This window comes from Bos indicus, chromosome 1 (genome assembly GCF_029378745.1).
Source record: "Bos indicus isolate NIAB-ARS_2022 breed Sahiwal x Tharparkar chromosome 1, NIAB-ARS_B.indTharparkar_mat_pri_1.0, whole genome shotgun sequence".
Classification (NCBI taxonomy): Eukaryota; Metazoa; Chordata; class Mammalia; order Artiodactyla; family Bovidae; genus Bos; species Bos indicus.
In genome coordinates, this window is record NC_091760.1 from 115,723,369 (window position 1) to 115,747,579 (window position 24,211).

A 24,211-nucleotide genomic window follows, 5' to 3' on the forward strand; every position below is an offset into this window, starting at 1 on the left:
ACTTTGCACAATCTACTAAAACTATTTAGAAGCAGAGGTCAAACTGGCAAACTTATCTAGAGGGAAGAAAGCATTCTTAAAAATTTTAAGAAAATAAGATCAGTGGCCAATAAAATTCAGCTTTGTTAAATATCATTGAGTAAAACAAATTTATAATCTGCAATACATATAAAATAGCAGCTCCATATTACAGATAAAAGAATACTTTCATTAGATAAAAATACTGATCTTACTAACTGGCAACATTTTTTCCACTGGATTGTCTCTATAGAGTTGTCACATGAATTGACTTTCTGACAATTCAGCAAATGTTAAAAACTTTAGGGCACTGTCCCCAAGTAAAATCAGTAGCAGCTTTCAAAATTCTAAAACATCAACTATGCAGCAAGCATTATCTCAAATTGCTCCCTCTCCAGATAAGTAGCATTATTTGCTAAACAGGCAGACAATAAATAAAAGTAGCTCTATACTTTGAAATTTGATTCCAAAAGTTGCCCCCAAAACATCCCCATCAAAGCGCAATATCCCTTCATTTCTTCTGAGCTTTTGTAAATTCGTTATATCTCTTCTTAAGAAGCACCTTGCTGGAGGTAGGTCATTGCTGGCCCCATCAGAGGGCCCTAATCAGACTAGTGAAGCGCCTGAACGGTGGCACTGCCAGTTCTCTATTACAAAAGCCATCCTGCAGAGTTCAGCAGAATCGCAAAGACTGATATTAATGCAATGGTATTATCAAGTAGTATCCTATTTTCTCCTAAGTATCCACAGAAAAATGTATAATTATGTAACTGGCGCATTTGATCCTGACTACATCCTTGTAATAATGATTTACAGATATCTTTGTTCCCAGAAGGCATAAAGAAGGTTGCTTTATGATTGCCTTTTTTGCCAGTGAACACCCTCAGCAGAGAAAAACAAACTGCAATCTTACTAATGCTGGTGCATTTATAGGCTAATCATTTGTTTGTTTTATATGAGACATTTGATTCCATTAAAGGTAATCAGGCTTTATTATGAATGAAAACATTATTCAATTTCACTTTAGGACCCTAGTTAAATGTGTGCAAACATGATTATTACAATAATTCTATTTATTGTGTGCCAGGTATTGTGCTAAGTGCTTTACCTGTGTTATTATATTTAATCCTCATAATAGTAGAAAATAAATTCCTTGGAGCAAACAAAAGCAAAACCGCTACTGCTTCTATGTCAAGGAGGAGGGGAGACACATTTAGTTCACTGTTAAGTCCCCAGAACTGAAAATGATGTCTGGTATACAATAGGCATTCAATAAATACACGCTGAATAAGTTATTGAATGAAAGAATGAATGAAAGGGTGAATACATTACAGCCTTATCAAGTGGATATTATTAGTTCCATTTAGCAAGTAAGAAAAAGGGTTCACAGAGACTATGTGCATATGGTCACAAATGAGTGCATGAAGACCTATGACTTGCACATCAGTGTGTTTGATTCCAGGTGGTTCTAGAACCAGTGGTTCTCAATGTTGGCTGTCCAACAGAATCACCTGGACAACTTGAAGCCCAGAATGCCCTGGTTAAATAAACTCTCCATTCATCAGAGTTTTCTAGGCAACAGGATTTTTTTAAGCTCCTGGGGAGGTCCAATTCCATATACTATGCAGTCTTCTACTATTTAAAAACAGAAATGGGTCCAGTTTTCAGATTCTATACGAGGTCTCTAAGAACACATGTTTCCTTATGGCTCCCTGCTTTTGAACATGGGTTTCCCTCCACAACAGAGGCTGATCCTGCCAAGCCCAAATGCTTAATAACTAATTAGGCTTCAAGAATCAGGACTCTTTTGGTGTTTGTCCTGATTCATCCACAGCTCCAACTATGAAAGGCATTTTCCTACCCTCAGGTCCTAGGTAACTCTTCATCACTAGAATCCAGTACTGATCACTTAGTGTGTTTACTTAACCATCTTTTCTACTTGGGCTGTCAGAGGGCAGTCTCACACACTGTGCTTTGTCTACTAATATATCCAGCACTTGGCATCTATACATGTCTCTACAAATACTTGCTTAACAAATATATTTATGGATTTGCTGTTTTTCTCTGCCACTAAAAATTAACAAATACATTAAATATTTTCTAGTACACATATCTGAAAGTTTAAAAAGATTTAGTGTTATTTTCTCCCAATCTCAAATTTTAATCATTAATTTCTTTACTATGCTTGTTTAAAATTTATTTTATTTTCAATTGTCACTTTTTTTATATATTGAACTAAGCTTCATTAACATACTGTTACCAAGCTGTAATCTTGCAAATATCATGGGGGTCCTAATTTTTTAAACACTGTGTGAAACAGTGTTTGCATACAATGTTTGCTATTTTTAATAAAATGGAGGGAGTATATAAAATAGATCATACATAATCAGTATGTTCTGGGATACAGAACAAATTTTAAGTCAAGAGTTTTCTAGATTTTATGGTATGTGTGCGTGTGTCTGTTTGTAAAGATCAAACTTTTAAGCAGGGAAAAACAAAGCTTTTAAAAAAATTAACAGCTCACAATCAAGGTGCATAAAGCCATGTTTCTGGGTAGGTACAATCCTGTACAAAAGCTATAAACAGTCTCTGTACACAGTTATTTTGCATATAAACACAGAGCCAAAAGCTAATGGGAATTATCAACAAATTCACATCACAGCGTATTTTTTTCTAAGAAGGCAGCACATGACTGGAATAAAATGAGAAATATTGTTTTAAACCCCGCTTCTAGACTGACTTGCTGACTGGGCAAATCATATGACCACTTCCTTTATTCTGAATTTCACATTATCCTTCAAGCGAGTTCTCCTGAAGTAATAAATACTTAAAAGAGCAGACTCAATTCTAGTCCTCCACACAGAAAGGTATTAACAAACACGGGCTGGTGCCTAAGATTCTGGGCCCATTCTCAAGCTGATTGAAGAAGCAGAGGTTCCTTGACAGAATCAGGCAGTAAGACGGGCAGGTTGGATGCAATAAGGCTCAGGGTGCCTGACCCGGAAACATTTTACCAGAAGTACTTGGGGATAAAGCAGCCTTATCTCAACCACTAGTTGGATAATCTAGAAAATAAAGCACTAAAAAACAATTTAAGAATTTCCAGGTGTTCCTGGAAGTGTGACAAATGACAACTTCAAAGCTTTGAGCAACCAACCGACAAAAAATGCTTGGACATGAAGTGACAGCAAAGGCAAAGTTTTGCTGTCAGGAGCAGCAAAGGAGCTTCTAAGACTTTAGCTAAATCCAGTAACTCTGAATTTCTCTGTCCTTAAGAAGCAATAGTTAGAACTGGACATGGAACAACAGACTGGTTCCAAATTGGAAAAGGAATATGTCAAGGCTGTATACTGTCACCCTGCTTATTCAACTTATATGCAGAGTACATCATACAAAATGCCAGGCTGGATGAAGCAAAAGCTGGAATCAAGATTGCTGAGAGAAATATCAATAACCTCAGATATGTAGATGATACCACCCTTACGGCAGAAAGTGAAGAACTAAAGAGCCTCTTGATAAAAGTGAAAGAGGAAAGTGAAAAGGCTGACTTAAAACTCAACATTCAGAAAACTAAGATCATGGCATCTGGCCCCATCACTTCATGGCAGATAGATGGAGAAACAATGGAAACAGTGACAGACTTTATTTTCTTGGGCTCCAAAATCACTGTAGATGGTGACTGCTGCCATGAAATTAAAAGATGCTTGCTCCTTGTAAAAGATATGACCAACCTAGACAGCATATTAAAAAGCAGAGACATTACTTTGCCAACTAAGGTCCATCTAGTCAAGGCTATGGTTTTTCCAGTAGTCATGTATGGATGTGAGAGTTGAACTATAAATAAAGCTGAGCACCGAAGAATTGATGCTTTTGAACTGTGGGGTTGGAGAAGACTCTTGAGAGTCCCTTGGACTGCAAGGAGACACAACCAGCCAATCCTAAAAGAAATCAGTTCTGAATATTCATTGGAAGGACTGATGGTGAAGCTGAAACTCCAATACTTTGGACACCTGATGTGAAGAACTGACTCACTGGAAAAGACCCTGATGCTGGGAAAGATTGAAGGCAGGAGGAGAACGGGACAACAGAAGATAAAATGGTTAGACGGCATCACTGACTCGATGGATATGAATTTGAGTAAGTTCTGGGAGTTGGTGATAAGTTCTGGGAGTTGGTGATGGACGGGAGGCCTGGTGTGCTGCAGTCCATGGGGTCAAAAGGAGTTGGACATGACTGAGCGTCTGAACTGAACTGTACTGAGGTTACTTTGAATTCATGAAATGCATAGAGAATTCGACATGAGTTCTGCACTTGTAAGTGGCTAGTGTGTGTACCTTCAGGGCAGCTACCATGGGAAATTATGGAGAGTCAAGGCCAACCTTTGGGTACACAGGGAAAGGCATCAGGGCGGGCATGGCTAGGGGGCCTCTAGAGCTCAGTTACAGCCCCTCAAAGCACTGCTGATGCAGACCTCTTCAAGAGCAATGCCAAGAACCTGGAAAAAGCATCTCTCTGGGATAGACCAAAGAAATATAAGAGATGCTTCCAAGTTGTGAAACCCTAGGTGCAATCTATTTTTGGCTATTTAGCAATTTATTGTTAGATTACCTTATATCAGAGAGTGCATGACAAAGTAATAGTATTTTTTAAAGTACTGTGTGTGTGTTAGTTGCTCAGTCATGTTCAACTTTTTGTCACTCTATGGACTGTAGCCTGCCAGGCTTCTCTGTCCATTTTTTAAATCTACTTTAAAAGTATTTTGCTAAGGCACTTCAGTCGTGTCCGACTCTGTGTGACCCCCATAGATGAAAGCCCACCAGGCTCCTCTGTCCCTGGGATTCTCCAGGCAAGAACACTGGAGTGGGTTGCCATTTCCTTCTCCAATGCAGGACAGTGAAAAGTGAAAGTGAAGTCGCTCAGTCGTGTCCGACCCTCAGTGACCCCATGGACTACAGCCTACCAGGCTCCTCCGTCCATGGGATTTTCCAGGCAGGAGTACTGGAGTGGGATGCCATTGCCTTCTCCGTTAAAAGTATTACTTAGATTAAAAAAAACCCAAAATTATTATTTTTTAATTTGGATAATAAAATTCTCTAGGTCCTCTATTTATCTTCAAAAATCATACAACAAACTATTTGCATTTTTATTAGTGATTGAGAAATGACAATACAATTAATACCAATTATTTGATGATTTACTATGATAAATTTAAGGAAGTAGACACACAGATTCAATTACTTATTTTCAACTACTTATTTTCTTATGAAATGGGAATAATTATATAGTTGGTAGGATTTTGCAAGTAATATGTCTTATTATAATTTTTCACTATATGTTGAAGAAGGTTAGGGATTTTTAATGAATCAACCAAAGACCCAAAGTGGGCTGGTGACATGTCTGCACTTAATGTTTCTACAGCATGGACGCCAGAACCTGAACAGTCTGGGTGAAAATCGTGGCCCTCCTACTCACTAGCTATGTAACTTGGGCAAACTAGTAAATCTCTGAACCCCTGAGTCTTCATCTCTAAAGCTGGATAATATTCCCTACCTTATAGTATGGTTGTGAGGATTCATCATACAGAAAGTGCTGAACTCCTTAAATGCCCTCAGAGTACTGTAATTACTACCCACCCCCCAATGTTATGTTCTCTTTCTGATTCATGGTTTGGCACATTTCACTACAACATAATCAAGTCCATGAAAACAAGAAACTCTCCTATAAATCCCACCATTTCCAAGATCAGTCCAGTGTCGTGTCCTGGAGATCTTAAATTTATAGACCTAGTTTGCTCAAACTCTGTGAGAAAATGAGAAACTAAACTCGGAGGCATGCTAGCTATTTCCTGGTCCCAACAGTACTCTCATGAAGTCCCTGACTACCCCATTCTATGCTGCAGTCTCTATAACTGGACTGTGTTCTGGTTCCCAGTTACAATTCCTTTGGAGTCTGGGGTAGGTAAACTACTGTGAATTTCTGTTTTTCCCATGTTTGGGAAACTCGTTCCTTCAATAGTCCTTTCACCTATTAGAAATCTTTTAAAATCTCTGCTACATGTCAGGAATAACACTAAATACTTGTGAATTTGATTAGACCTTCATAGCTCCCTCGTCTTTTCACGTTTCCTCCAGTTATGGTTTGGGGGTCACACTGGTTGGCCATAGAGAACTAAGATGCTTTACCTAATTGACTAAAAACCCTACCACTACTTAAGATATTCCTGATACTGCCTAGGTTACAAATCTGCTCACGTATTATCTCCTCTGAGATCACCACTATGTGGGTTGGATCCATGTTGATACCGTATCTTTGTACACCACCATCTATTCTAATGGCCATCTTCTTTTGAGTGGCAACCTTTTTCCATATTTCCTAACCTTCCAGCCCTGTTGTAACTCCTGTTTGTAGGCTCAGCACTAAAATTCCAGAAAGCAGCTGGTTATGACCCTCTAGTTTATTTCTGAATCTCCATATCATTATCTTCATCAAAACAGGGCTTGCTACAAGAACGATCAGTGTCTCAGGTGGGGTTTTGAAAGCAAATTTCCTGGAGTAAAGCCTTCTCTACAGTCATTAAAAGCCCAAATGTTTCAAAATTGAATAATTAAAATGACTTCTATACTCATTACAAAAACGTCACTCTGAATGGAGTCTATTTTAGACTATGATCTCAGGATGCCTTTAGCAGAAGGGTAATTCCACATTCAAATCTAGTCATATCAAGGAAAATTAACAAAATCTGAATGGGCTCACAACTAATAAAAATAAATGCTTTGTCTAAGCAGAGAATTTTCCAACAAAAACACAAAATGAGGTAATTTTTCTGGTTTCTGAAATCTGCAATTTAGTGATCTCATAAACAACATATATTTTGTTAACAGTATTTCAAAGACATGGGCAGAAATGCTGTTTAGAGTTTGTCACAGGATTACGCATATGATGACCCTGAAATGGCCTTGAGAATAAAACTCAAGGACTGCCTCAGGAGAAGCCAATACTTCACAGTGAGGAGCTCACTGCCATGACCTGTCCTTGTTGTCTGGGAACCACACTTGCTGATGTCAGAGGTGCTCCGGGACACTGAGAGGGAGGAGCCTGCCAGTAAGCACGCTTAAGTGTTTAAGTAGAACAAAGTATCTCACACCAAGGAAAGATCTTATATCAATTAAAGCAGCAGCCACCCCAAGGATTTATCACATCTTTGAAACCATGTGAGAGTCAAGTATAAGAGAACTCTTATCCTATATTTTACGCTACAGAGAAGACTTTTTTTTTTTTAACCAAATGGAAATCTTCATGCTATCCCCACAAAGACATGTGAAATTAACAGATGTCACACAAATAAATTTAAGATATCATATTGTTAACTGAGTTCCCAATAATGGAAAAAAATATATCAAGTGAAAACAGACAGAATTATAACATTCTCTCACCTCAACTGTATAGTATTGATAATTGGTATCACTGCCGATTGGATTTGGAGATCCCTCCCACCTCGAAATGCAATCCCCCCCTCTTTTTTGGAATGATTGGTTCATTAAGTTCTAAGAGAGAATAATAATTACATTGAGTTCAGGTGTTAAAAGGTATTAGGAAAAAAAATTAGTTAGCACACATGCTACAGTTGCCATATCAGAAAAACGTGGGTCTTCACGTTTCTAGGACCCCATAATATTGCATATAAGTCAGTGACAGCAATATTCCAATTATTGCAAATTTCAACATGCATTTAAATACAAAATTACTATATCAAAATTAATATCAAAACATCTTTTGCAACTTAGTTATGATATTAATCTCTTACATTTTTGTGGATAAGTGTGAGTAAAGGTTATTAAAGTCATATGTCACATACACCCTCCCCCCAAATTCAAACAAAAAAATAAATGAATATGCTCAGAATCATAGGTTATCTACCTACACTGTTCAGTAAACATTAAATGTGTGTGACCAGCTAGAGTTTATAAAATTTAGCTTTTTTCTCTAAAAGTCCATGGAGTTTCTGCCTCTCCTGATTAGTTCTCTGATGAGACTTCCAGATCTATGATATGGATTCACCACTGTCAGAATTTTCCTAGCATCTGTAACTACCAAATAGTTTCAATTCATAATTGAATAACGAAGGCTCCTTTTCAAGAAAGAGAACTATATAGATTCTCTTTAATGAGAGAGGGAAGGGAAATATTTACTCAAAATTAAAGATGATTGACACCAATTTTCAAAATGACTATTAGTGTTAAAAAGGTAACCTGAAAATGCACTGGACTATACTGATGAGTTTAATGGTCATTTTTAAAAAGACCATTGCACATCTGCAAGTCACAGGATTTAATCTGAAGAGAATCTGAGGGGTTAAACATCCTGTCATGTCATTTTTCACGATTTAGCCAGAAGATGAGTAACTTCATCGTGTAAAAATTGTTCCTAGGGAAATTGTTTCTAGGGTTTGACTGATATTTTTGCTGGAAAATGCTAGGCAACTGATATTGTTACCTGTGTTCACTTGATCTAGTGTAATCACCAAGTTAACACTGAAACTGAGCACTCAGCAAGACAAACTTAAGGAATGAGAACTAAGAACATGCTTACCACGGGTTGTAATGGGGCCCCAGGCATCATGGCATTGGCTAGTTGCATTTGCTGGGCCAACATGGCCATGTTCTTCTGCTGAATCAAGTTATTGCGCCCATTTATCTCCAACTGTGTTTTTAAGTGTGGGGGTGGATGAAGATATTTGCAGTTCTCCCTGGAGCAACGACCCTAAGTAACGAAAGCAGAAAACATCATCTTAAAAAAATAAAATCCACCAATCTTTAAAAAAAAAAATCATAATAATATAAACCTATCTTGAATCTACCATGAGTCTTTCACACAATGTATTATCCAAGGACTTTATAACACATTTGAATAAGTAATGAATTCACTCAAGTGTATTATCAAAATGAAGTATTAAGACATTTCAAAAAAGTTTCAAGCTTAGAGAAGTTCCTGTATTAAAATATTAGCATTAATATTTCTAGACCCAAGTTTAAAAATCTACAAACTGCTAGGGTAATATTAACACAGAAGATCAAATAAAAATTTTAGGCTCCTTCCTTAATGTCTCCTGGCTAACTTTAATGAACCCAAAAGAATCATGAAGTTTTACCATCTATTTTTACTTGTACTGAGTTGTAAGGAAATGAACTTACAGGACTCAAGGCACACTGTATCTTCAGTAAAACACCTTTACACATATCTCATAAGAAGTTAAAATTGCTACTAAGCTTTATGAGCCTAAATATTAAGAAATATATAGATGAAAGGGAGGAAATTCCTACATATTTCCTGCTGAATACAGAGATCAGTAAGTATAATGAAATACTGGTGAAAAAATGCAGCCTTTAACCTTTCAGCAATAAATCTAGTCTCCATTACCTAAGAATTATAAAACAACAGAAACAGATATGTTTACCCTTCAAAAACTTACAGCATAAAATAGAGAAACAAAATAAGTTACTATAAAATAAAAAATATGAATATATGTTTCTTTGGGGATGATTCTCCTCATCAAAATACACATAAAAGTCTGTATTATGAAATACTGTCAGGGACAGACCCATTTATTTCAATACAGTATTGTCAAGTCATATTGATAGCAACTTATCTCATTAGTTATTACCTCATAATCTCTTTCACCAATAAATTTAGTTAGAACTGTTTGTGAGGGTAAAAAAAGACTTAATTGAAGCCATCAACCACTTTCTTGAGCTTTCTTTGATTTTGCTAAGAAAAACCTATCTGTTTACCATAATTTGACCTTGTACTGTAAGCTAACTCAGAAAACTGAGGTTTGTGAGAAAATCTGTCAGAATTCTACTTTTAATGACCTATTTCTGTCTTATATTGATTAAGGCTTTTGGGAATAAGTTTATCCACAGGCTAATATCACAGGATACTGCCTGTTCTGGTAACAAGCTTTATGTAATAAAGTATTACTAACAATATTTCAAGTCAGGAGGCAGTAGAGAACAGTGGACAAGAGCAAGACCATTCCAGGCGTCAGGACGTGGGGCAGAGGCCGCGCTCTCCCACTCATCAGCTACATGAGCTGCATAAAAAACTAACTTATTTAAGCCTCAGGCTTTTCATTCATTTCAAAATTGCTATATAACCTACATGCATGTGTGCTAAGTCGCTTCAGGAGTGTCCAACTTCTGCGACCCTATGGACTGTGGCCTGCCAGGCTCCTCTGCCCATGGGGTTCTCCAGGCAAGAATACTGGTTCTAGGCGATCTTCCCTACCCAGGGATCGAACTCATGTCCCTTATGTCTTGTGCATTGGCCCTATATAACCTACGCTATACATTTATTTTGAAGATTAAAAAAGATAATGTATATGTCACATCCTTGGCCCTGTCCAGTACTCTTAGAGGAACAAGGGCAAGGTCAAAAGCTGCTGTTGCCACCACCCCCAGCACATTTTAAATTGTATACACAACAGCAGAAAAACAAAATACTGGCATGAAGGTAACTTTTATACCATTAATCACAGCTATCGATATATTTACAAGTAAAGTAACATGTACATATCTCTGATTTATTCCATAGGAAATCACCATGCCTGATACCTGTTGAGATCATGAGCACGTTATTAGCTTAAAAGCATCTGGATGCAAAACAACCTTCACAAAAACAACACTTCAAGTCACAAGACAAACCATGGTGAATGACTGGCCAACCACGGATGACACATGGTCTGATATCAGAAATATCCAAGTTTGGGTATTATAGAGAAAATCTACTTTTTCAGTACAATGAATAACTTGGTTCTAAGAAAAATTCTGGTTATCAATATCTCCACATCATATTTCTTACTAAGATTGGACTTATTTAAGAGCAGATAAGCTGGGTTATATCCACTCTGAGGATTCAGTTAATGTCAGTTCACTCAGATCACTTTCTATAGTTCCACAAATTCCATAAATAACACAGAGACAGCCCTGGGCGCTGAAAGCAGCCTTGTGAACATCAACACTGGTCTTCCTCTCTCTTCATCCTAAGGCCTCCTTGGAACACAAATCTCTAGGGCCCTCCAACCTACAAACACAGCCTATATTGAAACAATAAAGGAAAGAAATCATGTACAAATCACCATATATTCTGTATCACTGCATCTCAAAACTTAATAAAAATTCAGGCCCTTTGGTTTTCCTTTTGTCTTTACTACACGTACTCAGGAAAAATGTCATTCTACTACGTTTCTTACATAGGCCCCCTTTCCATGCTCAGCTTGATTTGAGTGCATTGGAGCCTTACTTTCAAAAAGCTATGTATGTCCGAAAGAATTAACTGAGGACATTTTGTGGAAAAGGTATGCAGATTACCTAGCCTCTTTCACACAGAGTTTGTGGCAACAGACCTGGGGGTCCAGGGATCTACATTTTAACAGTATTCCAGGTTATTCTGATATAGCAGGAAACATAATAAACTACAATTCTGCAAAGCCATGTGAATTTTTCATTGACATCTGTGGAAAAAATAACAGAGTAGCCTCCGCAATGGATATTAGATAAACTTAGCTCCTTAGGAAGGTCAAAACTTGTTTAATGCTGACTGTGCTGCTGAATAATTGTGGTTTGACAAATACAAAGGTCAAAAGTAAGTTAGAATAAACATCCTCTTCTAGAGAATTGCCTAAGCCCTGAGGAGAACCATGAGTGGCAACCCTTCTGGGGAGAGTTAAGGTAAATATGACATTGGTACTTCTCCAGGTTCATCCATCTCCAAGTTCCCAGCCCTGTACCTCAATAAGCATTTGCAGAATGAATGAAGAACATTTCTAACTAAATGCTTAAAGATGAATTCTATTGTAACTCCATTATGGAGACAATGAAGATAATAGAATAAAAACTAGTTCAGTTCAGTTCAGTTCAGTCGCTCAGTCGTGTCCGACTCTCTGCGACTCCGTGAATCTCAGCATGCCAGGCCTCCTTGTCCATCACCAACGCCCGGAGTTCACCCAAACTCATGTGCATTGAGTCGGTGACACCATCCAGCCATCTCATCCTCTGTCGTCCCCTTCTCCTCCTGCCCCAAAAACCTCCCAGCATCAGAGTCTTTTCCAATGAGTTTGACTCTGAGTTGTACTAACCTAGTGATGCTTTTATTCAGAGGCCAGCAACTTGAACACACAATAAATAAAGCTTGCCACAATAAAAGAAGAGAGGGTAACAGGAGGCCTCCAAGTTTCACTAAGGAGGAAAGAAGATCTGTGTAGAGATTCGATGCACTTGGCATCCTAAACTCTATACAGTGCTGAGAATATACTCTAAACCATCTAAAAACAGAAAGTCAATCAGTATCTTCTGCTCACATACACAAATTTTTGTATAGGAGCTACAACTCTAAATCATTAGAGATTTTACTCCAAGATACAATAAATTGGGTTGCAGGATTACTGCAAAAACATGCATAAGTTTTTGTAAAGTTTTGATTCCTACAGATAGATTGAAACTAACTTGCTTCACTCACGTCAGATTCTTTGCAACTGTATGGACCATAGCCTGCCAGGCTCCTCTGTCCATGGGACTCTCCAGGCCAGAATACTGGAGTGGGTAGCCTTTCCTTTCTCCGGGGGTCTTTCCAGTCCAGGGATAGAACCCATGTCTCCCACATTGCAGGCGAATTCTTTACTAGCTGAGTCACAATGGAAGCCCAATAACAAGCAGTTGCCTAATCCAGCACCCTATCTGTTAAAAGTACTAAAAATAATACGAGGAGTAAAACTCCATGACAGTGCATGACAATCATCAAAACTATAATATAAGCTTGCCCTTGATCATCATTCTATATTGGCATACCCACTAAGAAAAAATGCCATTCTAATACATTTTTCACAACGCGATGTTTCTGTGATTTACTTTTGTTGATTGCACTGAAATCTTACTCTCAGTGAGCTGGCCAGCCGATGCTATACAGCTTATATCGTAAATACCTTAGACTCCATTCAAGGAGACTTTTTATAAGTTAACAACACAGATTCCAAAGATACCCTTGTAATGTATGCTGTATATTTTAAGGAAATGAAGGAAGTTCAATAAAATATTGATCCAGAATGAGTCCATTTTCCTCTAATAATTTTTCTACATCTTTAAATAAAAGTAACCTGTTCAAAAAAAGTAAAAAACTTCCCCTTGAAGTCTTAAAAGCCTATATATAGCAATAATGGTCATCAGAAATCACTGGAGGCCAACGGAGAGATCAAATCATCAAATCCTCAATTTCTGAAGTCACAAATTATTAAATTGTGAATTGAAGTGTTTTATTAGCCTTTGAAATCAGTACAAACAGTGTGATTCCAACAAGAATTTGTACACTATTGTTTGAGCCTCAAAATAAATGTCGTTAATTTTTAAACATTATAGTCTAATAAAGTGTGTGTGTGTGTGTTAGTTGCTCAGTCATGTCCAACTCTTTGCAACCCCACAGCCTGTAGCTGTGGGGGTTCCTCTGTCCCTGGGATTCTCCAGGCAAGAAAACTGGAGTGGCTTGCCATTCCCTTCTCCACTAATAAAGTGTACTTTAAAATAATTACATACATAGTATGAGCATATATAATACATATCTAAAAATGATATATGATGTATACAATGAGGTATAAATTGCAGAATAAAGAGAAAACTGCATAAAACAGAGGTGGAGATTTAGAGATATAAGAACACTATTTGTCAGCTATTTTCAATATTTAAGAACCTGCTAACAATCAAAAATAAAACATCTTACTTGGAACTTGGACAAACTTAATAAAACCAAAAAAAAAACCCACCAAAATTATATTTGAAAACTAGAAAAACAAATGTCCTGTTTTTAATTTCACTTCTTCCACCTAAATTAAAAGAAATACAGTGACTTATGAGGTCAGAATACAAAAAGACATCTCATTAAGTTACCAAATGGTCATTATGTTTTAAAATTAAAATTACTGAGTCATATTTGGGCAGACTCTGAAAAGAAAGGAGCAATGAAAAAATTATAAGGATACCAGCTAACACTCAAAAATCTTTTCCAACTTTCACTGGAAATACTGGTTTTCTGATATTTCAATTGTTAAAACTAATATTTTCTTTGCAACAGCTGAGATATGCAAATGTTTTGAAGCACTTTCTAAAGATATTCATTGCTCAGATATTGGCCGGAAGCACTGGCAAAAGAATTTGGTAGCTTCCTACTAAAAACTGTTACTGTTTTTTGATCGACCTTTTTTTTTTTTCCAGCTATGATAATACAAATACTCAGAAAAATTCTGCCAAGGTGGGAGAGTAAGTGGCAGTCAAGAAATACTGTTTCACACTTTTCCAAAATGATGATTTTTATGGTTCTGTCATGCTTTCAATTATCAATTCTAAGATAAGGGTGAATAAATTTACTTACATAATATTTATTTTTTAATTTATTTTACATATACATGCTAAATGCTTTTTGTTTTTTTCATTTAAGTGAATGAAAGTTTAGCTCTAGGAATTAGTTTGTTGGCTTTTGCAAATATTGGAAATAAATTAATTGCATCTAAAACACAGGATATTATAGGTCTTATGTATACCTCTTTATGACTCACTTGTTTACATAAAGTACCTGTGTCAGCTGAAAAAATACATGCATCCTAAAAAGCAGTTCAAGGTTTCTCCACCGCAGCACTGCTGACACTGGAAACCAGATAAGCCTTTGGTATGGGGGCTGTTAGTAGCAGGCCTGGCCTACTAGATGGCTCTAGCACTCCTGGCCTCAGTTATGACCATCAAAATTATCTCTTGATAATTGCCGAAAATTGTCTCAACACTGCCAAAACACCCCTGGGAGCCAGGGGAAGGTAAAACCATCTTCAGCTGAGAGTTAAGCACTGCTTTATACCTAATGGAATTTAATGAAAGCTATATTAATCTGCTCAGGCTACTATAACAAAATACTGTAGACTGGGTGGCTTAAAGAACACAAACATATTTTGTCACAGTTCTGGAAGCTAGAAGTCCAAGACCAAGGTTCTGGACAATTCGGTTTTCAGTGAGAGTTCTATTCCTGGCTTGCATCACCTTAATATTTCCTCAGGTAGCCTTTCCTTGGTGCATGCATGCATAGAGAGCACTCTCACTGGTGTCTCTTATTAAAACATTAATCCTTTCAGATCAGGGCCCCACATTTAGGACCTTAACCTTAACTATTTGCTTAGAGGTCCAGTCTCATCTCCAAATATAGCCTCACCGAGACAGAGCTTCAGCATATGAATTTAGAGAGAGATGAGCTTCAGTTAGTAAAAGGGGCAAGCATAATTTTAAAACAGCTAACCTAAATTTATGTGTTAGTAGCTTTAAATATTTTCATTCTTACATTTAAATGGTAGAATTCTTTATTCTGGAAATTTCCTCAAACATAAGATAACAGATTTGTACTATAACACATGACTAGAATTTGGCAAAATTAAAAGGAATACCACCCCAACACTTGACTCTAAAGTGGTGGTATTCCTTTTTAATTTTGCCGAATTCTAGTAGCTGCAGCTTCTAAAAACTTTCAAAGTATGAAGATGTGAATTTTCCTATTTGTTTGGGTTTTAAACGATATTATTTTATTTAAAATAAAAACAAAGACTATAGTATATCAAAGACTAAATACATTCTGAAATCATATAAGTCATATCAATCAATTCACTTGCTAACTGGAATACTGAAGATGCTGATTTTTTTTTTTAAGGGCAAGCCACATTTTCTTGATTTTATTTCCCCACAAAGTCTTTTCAGAAAAACTGCAAGCTAGACACACACTCTCTCCTTTGAAAAAGAAGTATTGAGAAAGATAAATTAAGTAGCCAAAGAACCCCAGAAAAGTATTTCTGACTGCCACCTGGAATTCTGGAGGACCCATTGCATAGTGTTGTTTTTAATCATATGAAAATGAATGCTGCTACTGCTGCTGCTAAGTCACTTCAGTCGTGTCCAACTCTGTGCGACCCCATAGACGGCAGCCCACCAGGCTCCCCCGTCCCTGGGATTCTCCAGGCAAGAACACTGGAGTGGGTTGCCATTTCCTTCTCCAGTGCATGAAAGTGAAAAGTGAAAGTGAAGTCACTCAGTCGTGTCCGACTCTTATTGACCCCATGGACTGCAGCCTACCAGGCTCCTCCGTCCATGGGATTTTCCAGGCAAGAGTACTGGTGTGGTTGCCATTGCCTTCTCCAATGAAAATGAATACATGTGTACAAATGTACTTATGCATATACACACATATATATTCACCTCAATTGTATACCTATTTCCAAGAGCAGTGTATGTATTACAAACTCAAACTTTGCTTTTGCGGCAATTTTAAGAAACTTAAGATATATGACTAAAATTTTTATTTCACGCTTTATTTGAAAAAACACAGGAGAACTTTTAGGAAGTTATGGAATAAAACCTAAAGGGGCATAGAACTATTTTTAAGAAATTCCTAAAGTAGTCAAAGCAGATATCTTCATTTTTTTTGTTAGTCTCCAGGGGGATTTCACTGATTTGATGTTATCGTTTATTTGTTTTCTTTTGTTTTACAAATAAGATTCTATACTACATCTCAATGAGTTGACACCTGAACAACACAGGGAGTCTGGTAAAGGGGTGGTTGTTAGGGACACCAACCCCTCCCTCAACATAGTTGAAAGTCTGAATATAATCTTACAGTCGGCCCTCTTTATGGGTGGTTTGGCATCTGTAAATTCAAGCAGCTTCGGATATTGTGGTACTGTAGCAGTATGTATTGAAAAAAAATCCACGTATAAGCGCACCTACAAAATTCAAACCTATGTTGTTCAAGAGTCAACTACAGTATATACACTGTTAGTAAGTCAGAACCATCAATTTGCTATATTTAAATACTATGATATACTACACGATAAATAGATAATACTAACATATTAACAGGAATTTTTCTATTCATTTTTTATTCTCAAATATTATGACCCTCTAAGCCATATTATAGGTGCACCCTTGTACTTATTTCAGTTTTGCCACCTAAAAAGACAAGAAAATATTCTTTAAAACAAACACAATATCTGTTTTAATTTCCTCACTGGACTTTCAGGTAACACCAGAAACAAATGCTTAGCATCCCCCCAGAACATGAAGAAAGGAATCATTTCTCCTATTATTTTTCTGGGAAATTAATCTCTAGTCTCCTAAACTTAACATGAAGTAAAATACAGCAACACTACATCAATACTTAAAGCTTAACTTTTTAGGTGTAAATTGCTATTTCTCCATCCAGTCAACATAAGGACAAGTGCTTGGAGCTTAGGTCAACATAAGAACTGGGACAATTTTTTCCTACCAGTATGAGAAAAAAGAAGCAAAAATCTATAAATGTATTTTCACTGAAATATTCTTAATTTATTACTACAGATCAGAAGTGTTTTCAAACAACAATCAACATAACGCAAATTTTTTTTTCTTCCTTTTCCTGATCCCATAAAACGTTCATGTTCATATATACACTGTGGCTTAAAAACTAAGACTGTCAGTAAAACCAAAAAAAATATAAACATACATACACGTACATATATACAATCTACTCAGTTTAAATTTGTAATTTTACCATGGTTTGAAAGGACATAAAAGGATGTAACAGACTCTGTTTCTTGGGCTTTACACTTTTTCTCACCCAAGTCTAATCTGACTTTAGGGAAGCAATTCTAGGTTAGACTTTCCTAGCTATTTCAAGAGGCCTCTCCAGCATTCAAATGTTCTAGGCACTATTTTGTAGAACATTCCTAAGTTTGATGACGACGACTCTTGGACATGAAAACCAATAGTGACATTTACAAGACCCCAAAATATCCTCAATGCTGACGCAATAGCAACACACTTTAACTCAAACATCAGGATACTATGACTTTTTTCCCAGAGAACTCAGGAGCTTTAATTGCACAACTCCCATTAATCATCTTGAAAATGGCATAACTGAAACTCTACACGTCTAGATAAGTATTATGTAATTCATGAGAGTCGGGTTAGCTGCCTCTGAGGAGGCGGAGAAAGGGAAAAAGGCAACAAATCACACACACATTCTCGTAACCAAAACACCACTCCTTTCTCCAGCAGCTTTTGTCTGTGAGAGATCAGATATACATACAACTGAGACAGCAACAGTTGTTATCAGCACACAATTTCAGCTGACAGTCATCTGAAGAAATCTTAGCCTCCTCAGAGAGGGCCCACAAGGATCTTATATTTAGAGTTGCTTCTGATAGGATGCTGTAAGAAGAAACAGTCTTCACTTTTTCCTCCTGCTCCTAGCCTCCTCTATGCCACAGAGTCCCACAATAGTGTGCGGCCATCTATGAAGTGCTATAAAGGGTTTAGCTGGCACCTACTGTCTGTCACTATTCCACAGTCTTCCTGGGCTCCAAAGATGGGTCTGGCCAGCATCGCTGAGCCAAACCAGAGTCTCCATGACCTTGTGAAAGCCCAGTGACATTTGCTAGGTGCCAGTATCATTAAACAGTCCAACATTTGTTGGCTGCTTTTTTATGGCATCATAAAGTTGGAAATGCCAGATCACTATGTTTCTATTATTTTTTCAATCGCTTCATTATTTTTGCGGTACAGCAACTGCCAGACTTCTAAACTGTTTGTAGCAGAAACAATTCTGAAGTTTTATGGCATCCAAATCAGACACTCTTCAATCTTGGCTAATAATTAAAAGCACGAACATTTACATAATAAAATTTAGAGCTCTATTTGTAGCGCATGCCTTTCAATTGAGAAATACAAAATGTTTTACAAATAGTACCCGATTCATCATCCTACCATGATTAGGTGGATTACAGCATGGTTGTCTCTATTATATTTCTAGGGCTTTCCTGAGGGTAAAAAAGAGGTAAACTTCTTGAGTCAAACACACATAATTTTTTCCTTAACAATCCCTTGGAAGATTTGTTTAAGCAGTTCTTTATAGACCTATTTGAGAGTTCCTAGTGCACTGATAAAGCAAAAGCTCTCTATCTTTAAATACCTTTTCAAATGGGAAGGAGAGAGGTTCTCACTCAAGGACACATAACTAAACACAGACAGTCTAACTATAAAGTTAGTGCCCTTCACCATTACGTTAGAGGTATGTATTTGTACCAATGACCACTTGATCACTGTTCCATGTGCCTGCTTTTCTAAACATTGCTCACACTAAAAACATATATGACTTTATCCAGAATAGGTCAGAACCAATGAAAGCTTCAACCCCCTTGAATTCTGCAAAAGGAAAAGATGTTTTGCAATATAAGAAACTAATTTTATCTTTACAGTTAAATTTATTTTTAATTGAAGAATAATTGCTCTACAATATTGTGTTGGTTTCTGCCAAACATCAACGTGAATCAGCCAATGGTATACCTATGTCTAAGCAACTAAATTTTGAGAAGACTACTCTAATAGTATTTCCAACGTGTCATGGAAAAAAAAATTAAGATTCTCTTATAAATTTCACTTTCTCTGAAAACTAAAAAGAAAACAACTGTACACCAAAAAATTAAACTCTTGCTTCACATCATCCATTTCAACAAGAGTCCCAGTGAGGCAAGAGGTTCTTAGACTTTCTATGGATTCCACTAACTTGGCCTCTGTGATTTAGACAGATCACATGTAAAGAAAAGGTGATTTTATATAAGAAAACAGGATCCATTGTATATATATATGTGCATATATTAAAAGTGAAAAATAAAGTTAGGTAATAATACAAAGAGGTTTTAAGGGGTAAGATTTTCATCCAGCAATTTAAAGAAACTAAAGGAAATCAAAGAGGTAAAAATTTTGGTGAAGTCAGTTGGAGAACACACCATTACTTTGTATTTATATGAAGGATTTATTTGTTTTATTCTAGATCCTATATGCCCACAAATATAGGAAAGCAAACCCTGTTTTTACATCTCTAAAATGATAACATTTATTTTTAGTTACGATAAACCTTAAATTATAAAAAACCTCTGGGATTCCCTAACTGAAAACAATCGTCACTAGCTTCCTGACCTCATAGATTCGGCCTCAAGTCCAGCCATTAAATGCTACTGCTTCACATAAACAATGACAGAGCATGAAGCAAAAGTGAGGTGACAAAGGCCCTCGTTACTGCTGACCACTGTCTCCTTCAGGCAGATCAACTTTGCACTTGAACAAAATGTGCTCAATGCCACTGCCTCAGTCCCTGTGGGGAAAGCACTCCACCCACCCCCGCTTCTCCCCGCCCAACATCCCCATGACAATTTGCTAAAATTGTGCACAGCCATCCGCTCTCCCTCAGACTTCAGTCTGAATCGAGGAGCAAGACAATTGGCTCCTGGGCCCAGAATACGTCTCTATTGGATGCTGACTGCGGTAGCACAGGCAGCAGGATGAAAAAAAAAGCTCTTGAGGTAAAAAAGCAGTATTACAACACAGGTTATCTGAGCCTCTCTCCTCCTCTGCCCCCACCCCCACCCCTAGAGACTTTCACTGGCTTTCTCTGGCAGGTTTCCAAACATTTAAAAGAGTAACCATCAACAAAAGTTACTTAAAAATTATTGCTGGGAATAAAACAGGAAAGTCACTGAATTTAGAGAAATCATTCGTTATATTTCTACTATCCTCGAATAGCTCTCTGGAAAATGATCCATTGTAACAATACATACGTAAATAAAAAAGATGCCTATGAACTATGGGACTCTTTCAGAACATCTGTAAGATGAGTTTCTAAGGCAGAAGGGTACTGAAGTCGTGACTTAAACTTCAGCATTTGAAAAGCTTAATCATTACAAGGTGCTTATTCCAACAGCAATCAGAAGCTGCGGAGATATTCTGAAGTGCTTATTTAAGATGAAAAGTACGGAGATGTTGAGCCTCACGGGAATGCCAGCCATGGCAACACTGTTTTATAATAAGCCAGAATGTGAACGTAAGAGGGAAAAGCACAGGCGGCTGTCACATGATGTTTTTCTCCTGCTATCACATCATCAACATTTAGGCCGAAAGCCCAGATCTTCTAAACACCGGGCTTGGGTGCATTAAGTGAGTAAAGCAACGTTATCTGTGAATCTGACACTGTCCACCTCTGGCTACAGCAGGCGGTTGTTAGTAGATATAGTCATTTCACGTTCCTTGGCACTTTGCACATGTCTGTCTTCCTCCCAAGAGGGTCATAGGGCTTTACTGTGAATTAATTACATGTCTTCCTCCCATGCCGACTGCCTCCAGGAGGGGGCTGTGCCTCAGCCTGTGCCCCCAGCCCAGTCCAGGTCAACACACCCAAGAAATGTTTGCCAAGTGAATCGGTCCTGACTTTATTTCAGAATATAAAGTATTCTGTCCAGAGTAGAGAAATATAGTATGATATCACTTACACGTGGAAGCTAAAAAAAATAAAAGATACAAATGAACTTATTTACAAAACAGAAACAGACTAACAGACTTAGAGAAGGAACTTCTAGTTATCAGAGGGGAAGGATGGGGAAGGAATAGTTAGGGAGATTGGGATAGATATGTACTCATTGCTATATTTTAAATGGATAACCAACAAGGACCCACTAAAAATAGCACAACTCTGTTCAATATTATGTAACAACCTAAATGGGAAAAGAATTTGAAAAACAACAGATACATGTGTGTAGAACTGAATCAGTTTGCTGTACATCTGAAACTAACACAACATTGCTAATCAACTATAAATAAGTTTACATTAAAAAATCCTTCAGATACAAAAAAAGAAAGGAAAAACAAACAAACAAAAACAAAAACAAAAGAAATTAACACTCTAAATCAATCCATGAAGAAAAAAGTGAAAATGTTAGTCACTCAGTTGTGTCTGACTCTTTGCGACCCTATGGACCATACAGCCTGCCAGGCTCCTCTGTCCATGGGATTTCCCAGGCAAGAATACTGGAGAGGGTAGCCATTCCCTTCTCCAGGGTATCTTCCCAACACAGGATCAAACCTGGGTCTCCTGCATAGAAGGCAGATTCTTTACCATCTGAGCTATCAGGGAAGCCCATACTTCAGCTAATATATATATATAAATATATATATTTATATATATAATATATATATTTATATATATAAATCTTCTTTCAATAAAGTAGTTCTCAAAAACATTCCTTCTGCATCTTCACCCAAACTTCTACATCTTCACCCAGTCAACTCACACCCTATGGCTCTGTTTTCTCTCAATTCTATTCTCCTTTCCCCCTCATCTCATTTGCTCCATTTTCTAGTAACTTATTATTAATACAATACCATCATCCAAACACAAGTCTGTACTTTGCTCCGACCCAAAGAAACAATATGGCCCTTTGTCGGACTTCTCTGCGCCTTTAGTGTGAAAGCTCCTCCTCTGCAGGCCTTGGGGATCTGCACACAGAAACCATCCCAGGAACCATCCCAGGATGTGATGTAAAAGAGCAGTAGAGCCCCAGGCTCAAATGATCACGTGAACTGGAATCACAAGGCTGTTGGTTCTAAAGCCAACTTTGGTATTTATTAGCAGTAAGACTGAGTAAATTACTCAACCTCACTCTACTTAAACTTCCTCTTTTATAAAACAAGAATACCATCCTAGGGATGATGTGACAAATAAGAGCATGTTATAACAGCCTCTGATTAGGCGCTGGTACTCGGTGACCAGACAGCCCTGAGTCCCTTTCCCACACCCAGCACATTCTTCACATCCCTGGAATCGTGCAACCCCCAATTCTCCTCACACATGCTTGAAAGCATTCCTTCTCCTCTTCCTTCAACCTCTGTTTTGACAGAGTCCTTCAGCTCACGGTCAAGTTAGAATCTCTTTGAATGAACTAACTCCCACAAGCCTCCAGTGGCTTAGGATGGCAAATGTTCAGTCCAGGGGGGACAAAACCACTTCTTTAGGAGCCAGGCAGCCCTGGCTTCAGTGCAGCTCTGTCAGCCACCAACGCTGGCCTCAGGTAGGTGCTCGCCTCCAAGCCTGCACAGTGCCTTCATTTGTGAAACTGCATCCAAGGAACTTTACTCCCGAGTAGCTGTGAGAAAGCTTCCCCCATGCCCAAGGACAAATCAACCAATGCTCATTTCTCTGACCATCAGGAAACTATTTTAACAGGGATTGATAAAAACATGGAATCATTTTCTTAGGTTCAATCTGATGATGAGAGATGACCCTTTTCAAATGTCCCTTTCCGTGGACGTTTTCTCTTTCCTTTTCCCTTCCTTCCTCCTCACCACTTTCTTGTCAGGTAGGATAAACTCACAGTGGTGAATTCAGCACCTGTCAAATTGTATCACAGGTAATTTTTACAAGTCTGTCTATCCCTCGAGATTAAGAAGTTGTTAAAGACAGGCTGAAATCTAATCATTTTCAGTACGTTTGCAGAATGAATAAGCAATTTAGGAGACAAGAAGGACATTTTGGTGTCCAAATCACCACACTACTGAGACACCACTGTTTAAGTTTTAAGCCAGTGGTCCTTAATCATGGTGTGCATGCGTGCTAGGTAGCTTCAGTCGTATTTGACTCTTTATGACACTGTGGACCACAGTCCGCCAGGCTCCCCTGTCCGTGGGGCTCTCCAGACAAGAATACTGGAGTTGGTTGCCATGCCCTCCTCCAGGAGCTCTTCTCAACCTAGAGATCTAACCTTCATCTCTATGTCTCCTGAATTGGCAGGCAGGTTCTTTACCACTAGCAACATCTGGAAAGCCCTTAATCATGACAAATTAAAAATTCCTATACCCAGCCTCCATCCCCAGAAATTCTGATTTAATTGATTTTGGCTGGGTCCCAGGAAAGCTCTCAGACAGTTCTAATGGCTGCTACTCTGAGGACCATTGGTGAACCTCTATCTACTAATACACATTCTCATTTACACATCCATCACAACCCTTTCCACAGGTCTTTTAAAACCAGTGTTTGCCAACGACTCCAAGATAACAGCTAATGTTATCTGCCTGTTAACTGATACTTGTGTTCCTACACTGTCTCCTCACAGCTCCTCTCCTAGACAGTGGGAGAAAGGGTGTTCAGGGCAAGGGTAGACACAAAAAGAGCCACTGCCTGGTGTTCCCTTGGGCATATCATCTTGGGCATACGTGCAGGCAAAAGAGAAAGCACAATGGAACAACTGATTCATTGTCTCCTATCTAACCTGAAAAATAAGCTAGAAGATAGGAAATGAATGGATGAGGCAAAAAAGTAA

The 24,211-nt window shown here is 37.8% G+C and overlaps 1 protein-coding gene across 34 annotated transcripts in view; it reads right to left on the bottom strand.

Annotated features, from left to right (window-relative positions):
- MBNL1 (muscleblind like splicing regulator 1) overlaps positions 1–24,211 on the bottom strand; it is a 222,363-nt gene that overhangs the window by 33,303 nt on the left and 164,849 nt on the right. For 28 of the 34 annotated variants that reach the window (XR_011567543.1, XR_011567542.1, XM_070792920.1 and 25 more), the window contains 2 exons: positions 8,608–8,778; positions 7,452–7,562 (listed from right to left, as the gene is read on the bottom strand). Coding sequence is in view for 32 of the 34 variants with exons in the window: in XM_070792920.1 (XP_070649021.1) it covers positions 7,452–7,562; positions 8,608–8,778 (282 nt within the window). In the remaining 2 variants the exon portion in view is untranslated. The remainder of the gene's footprint in view (positions 1–7,451; positions 7,563–8,607; positions 8,779–24,211) is intronic. The other 6 variants (XM_070793087.1, XM_070793069.1, XM_070793054.1 and 3 more) reach the window with 1 other exon arrangement.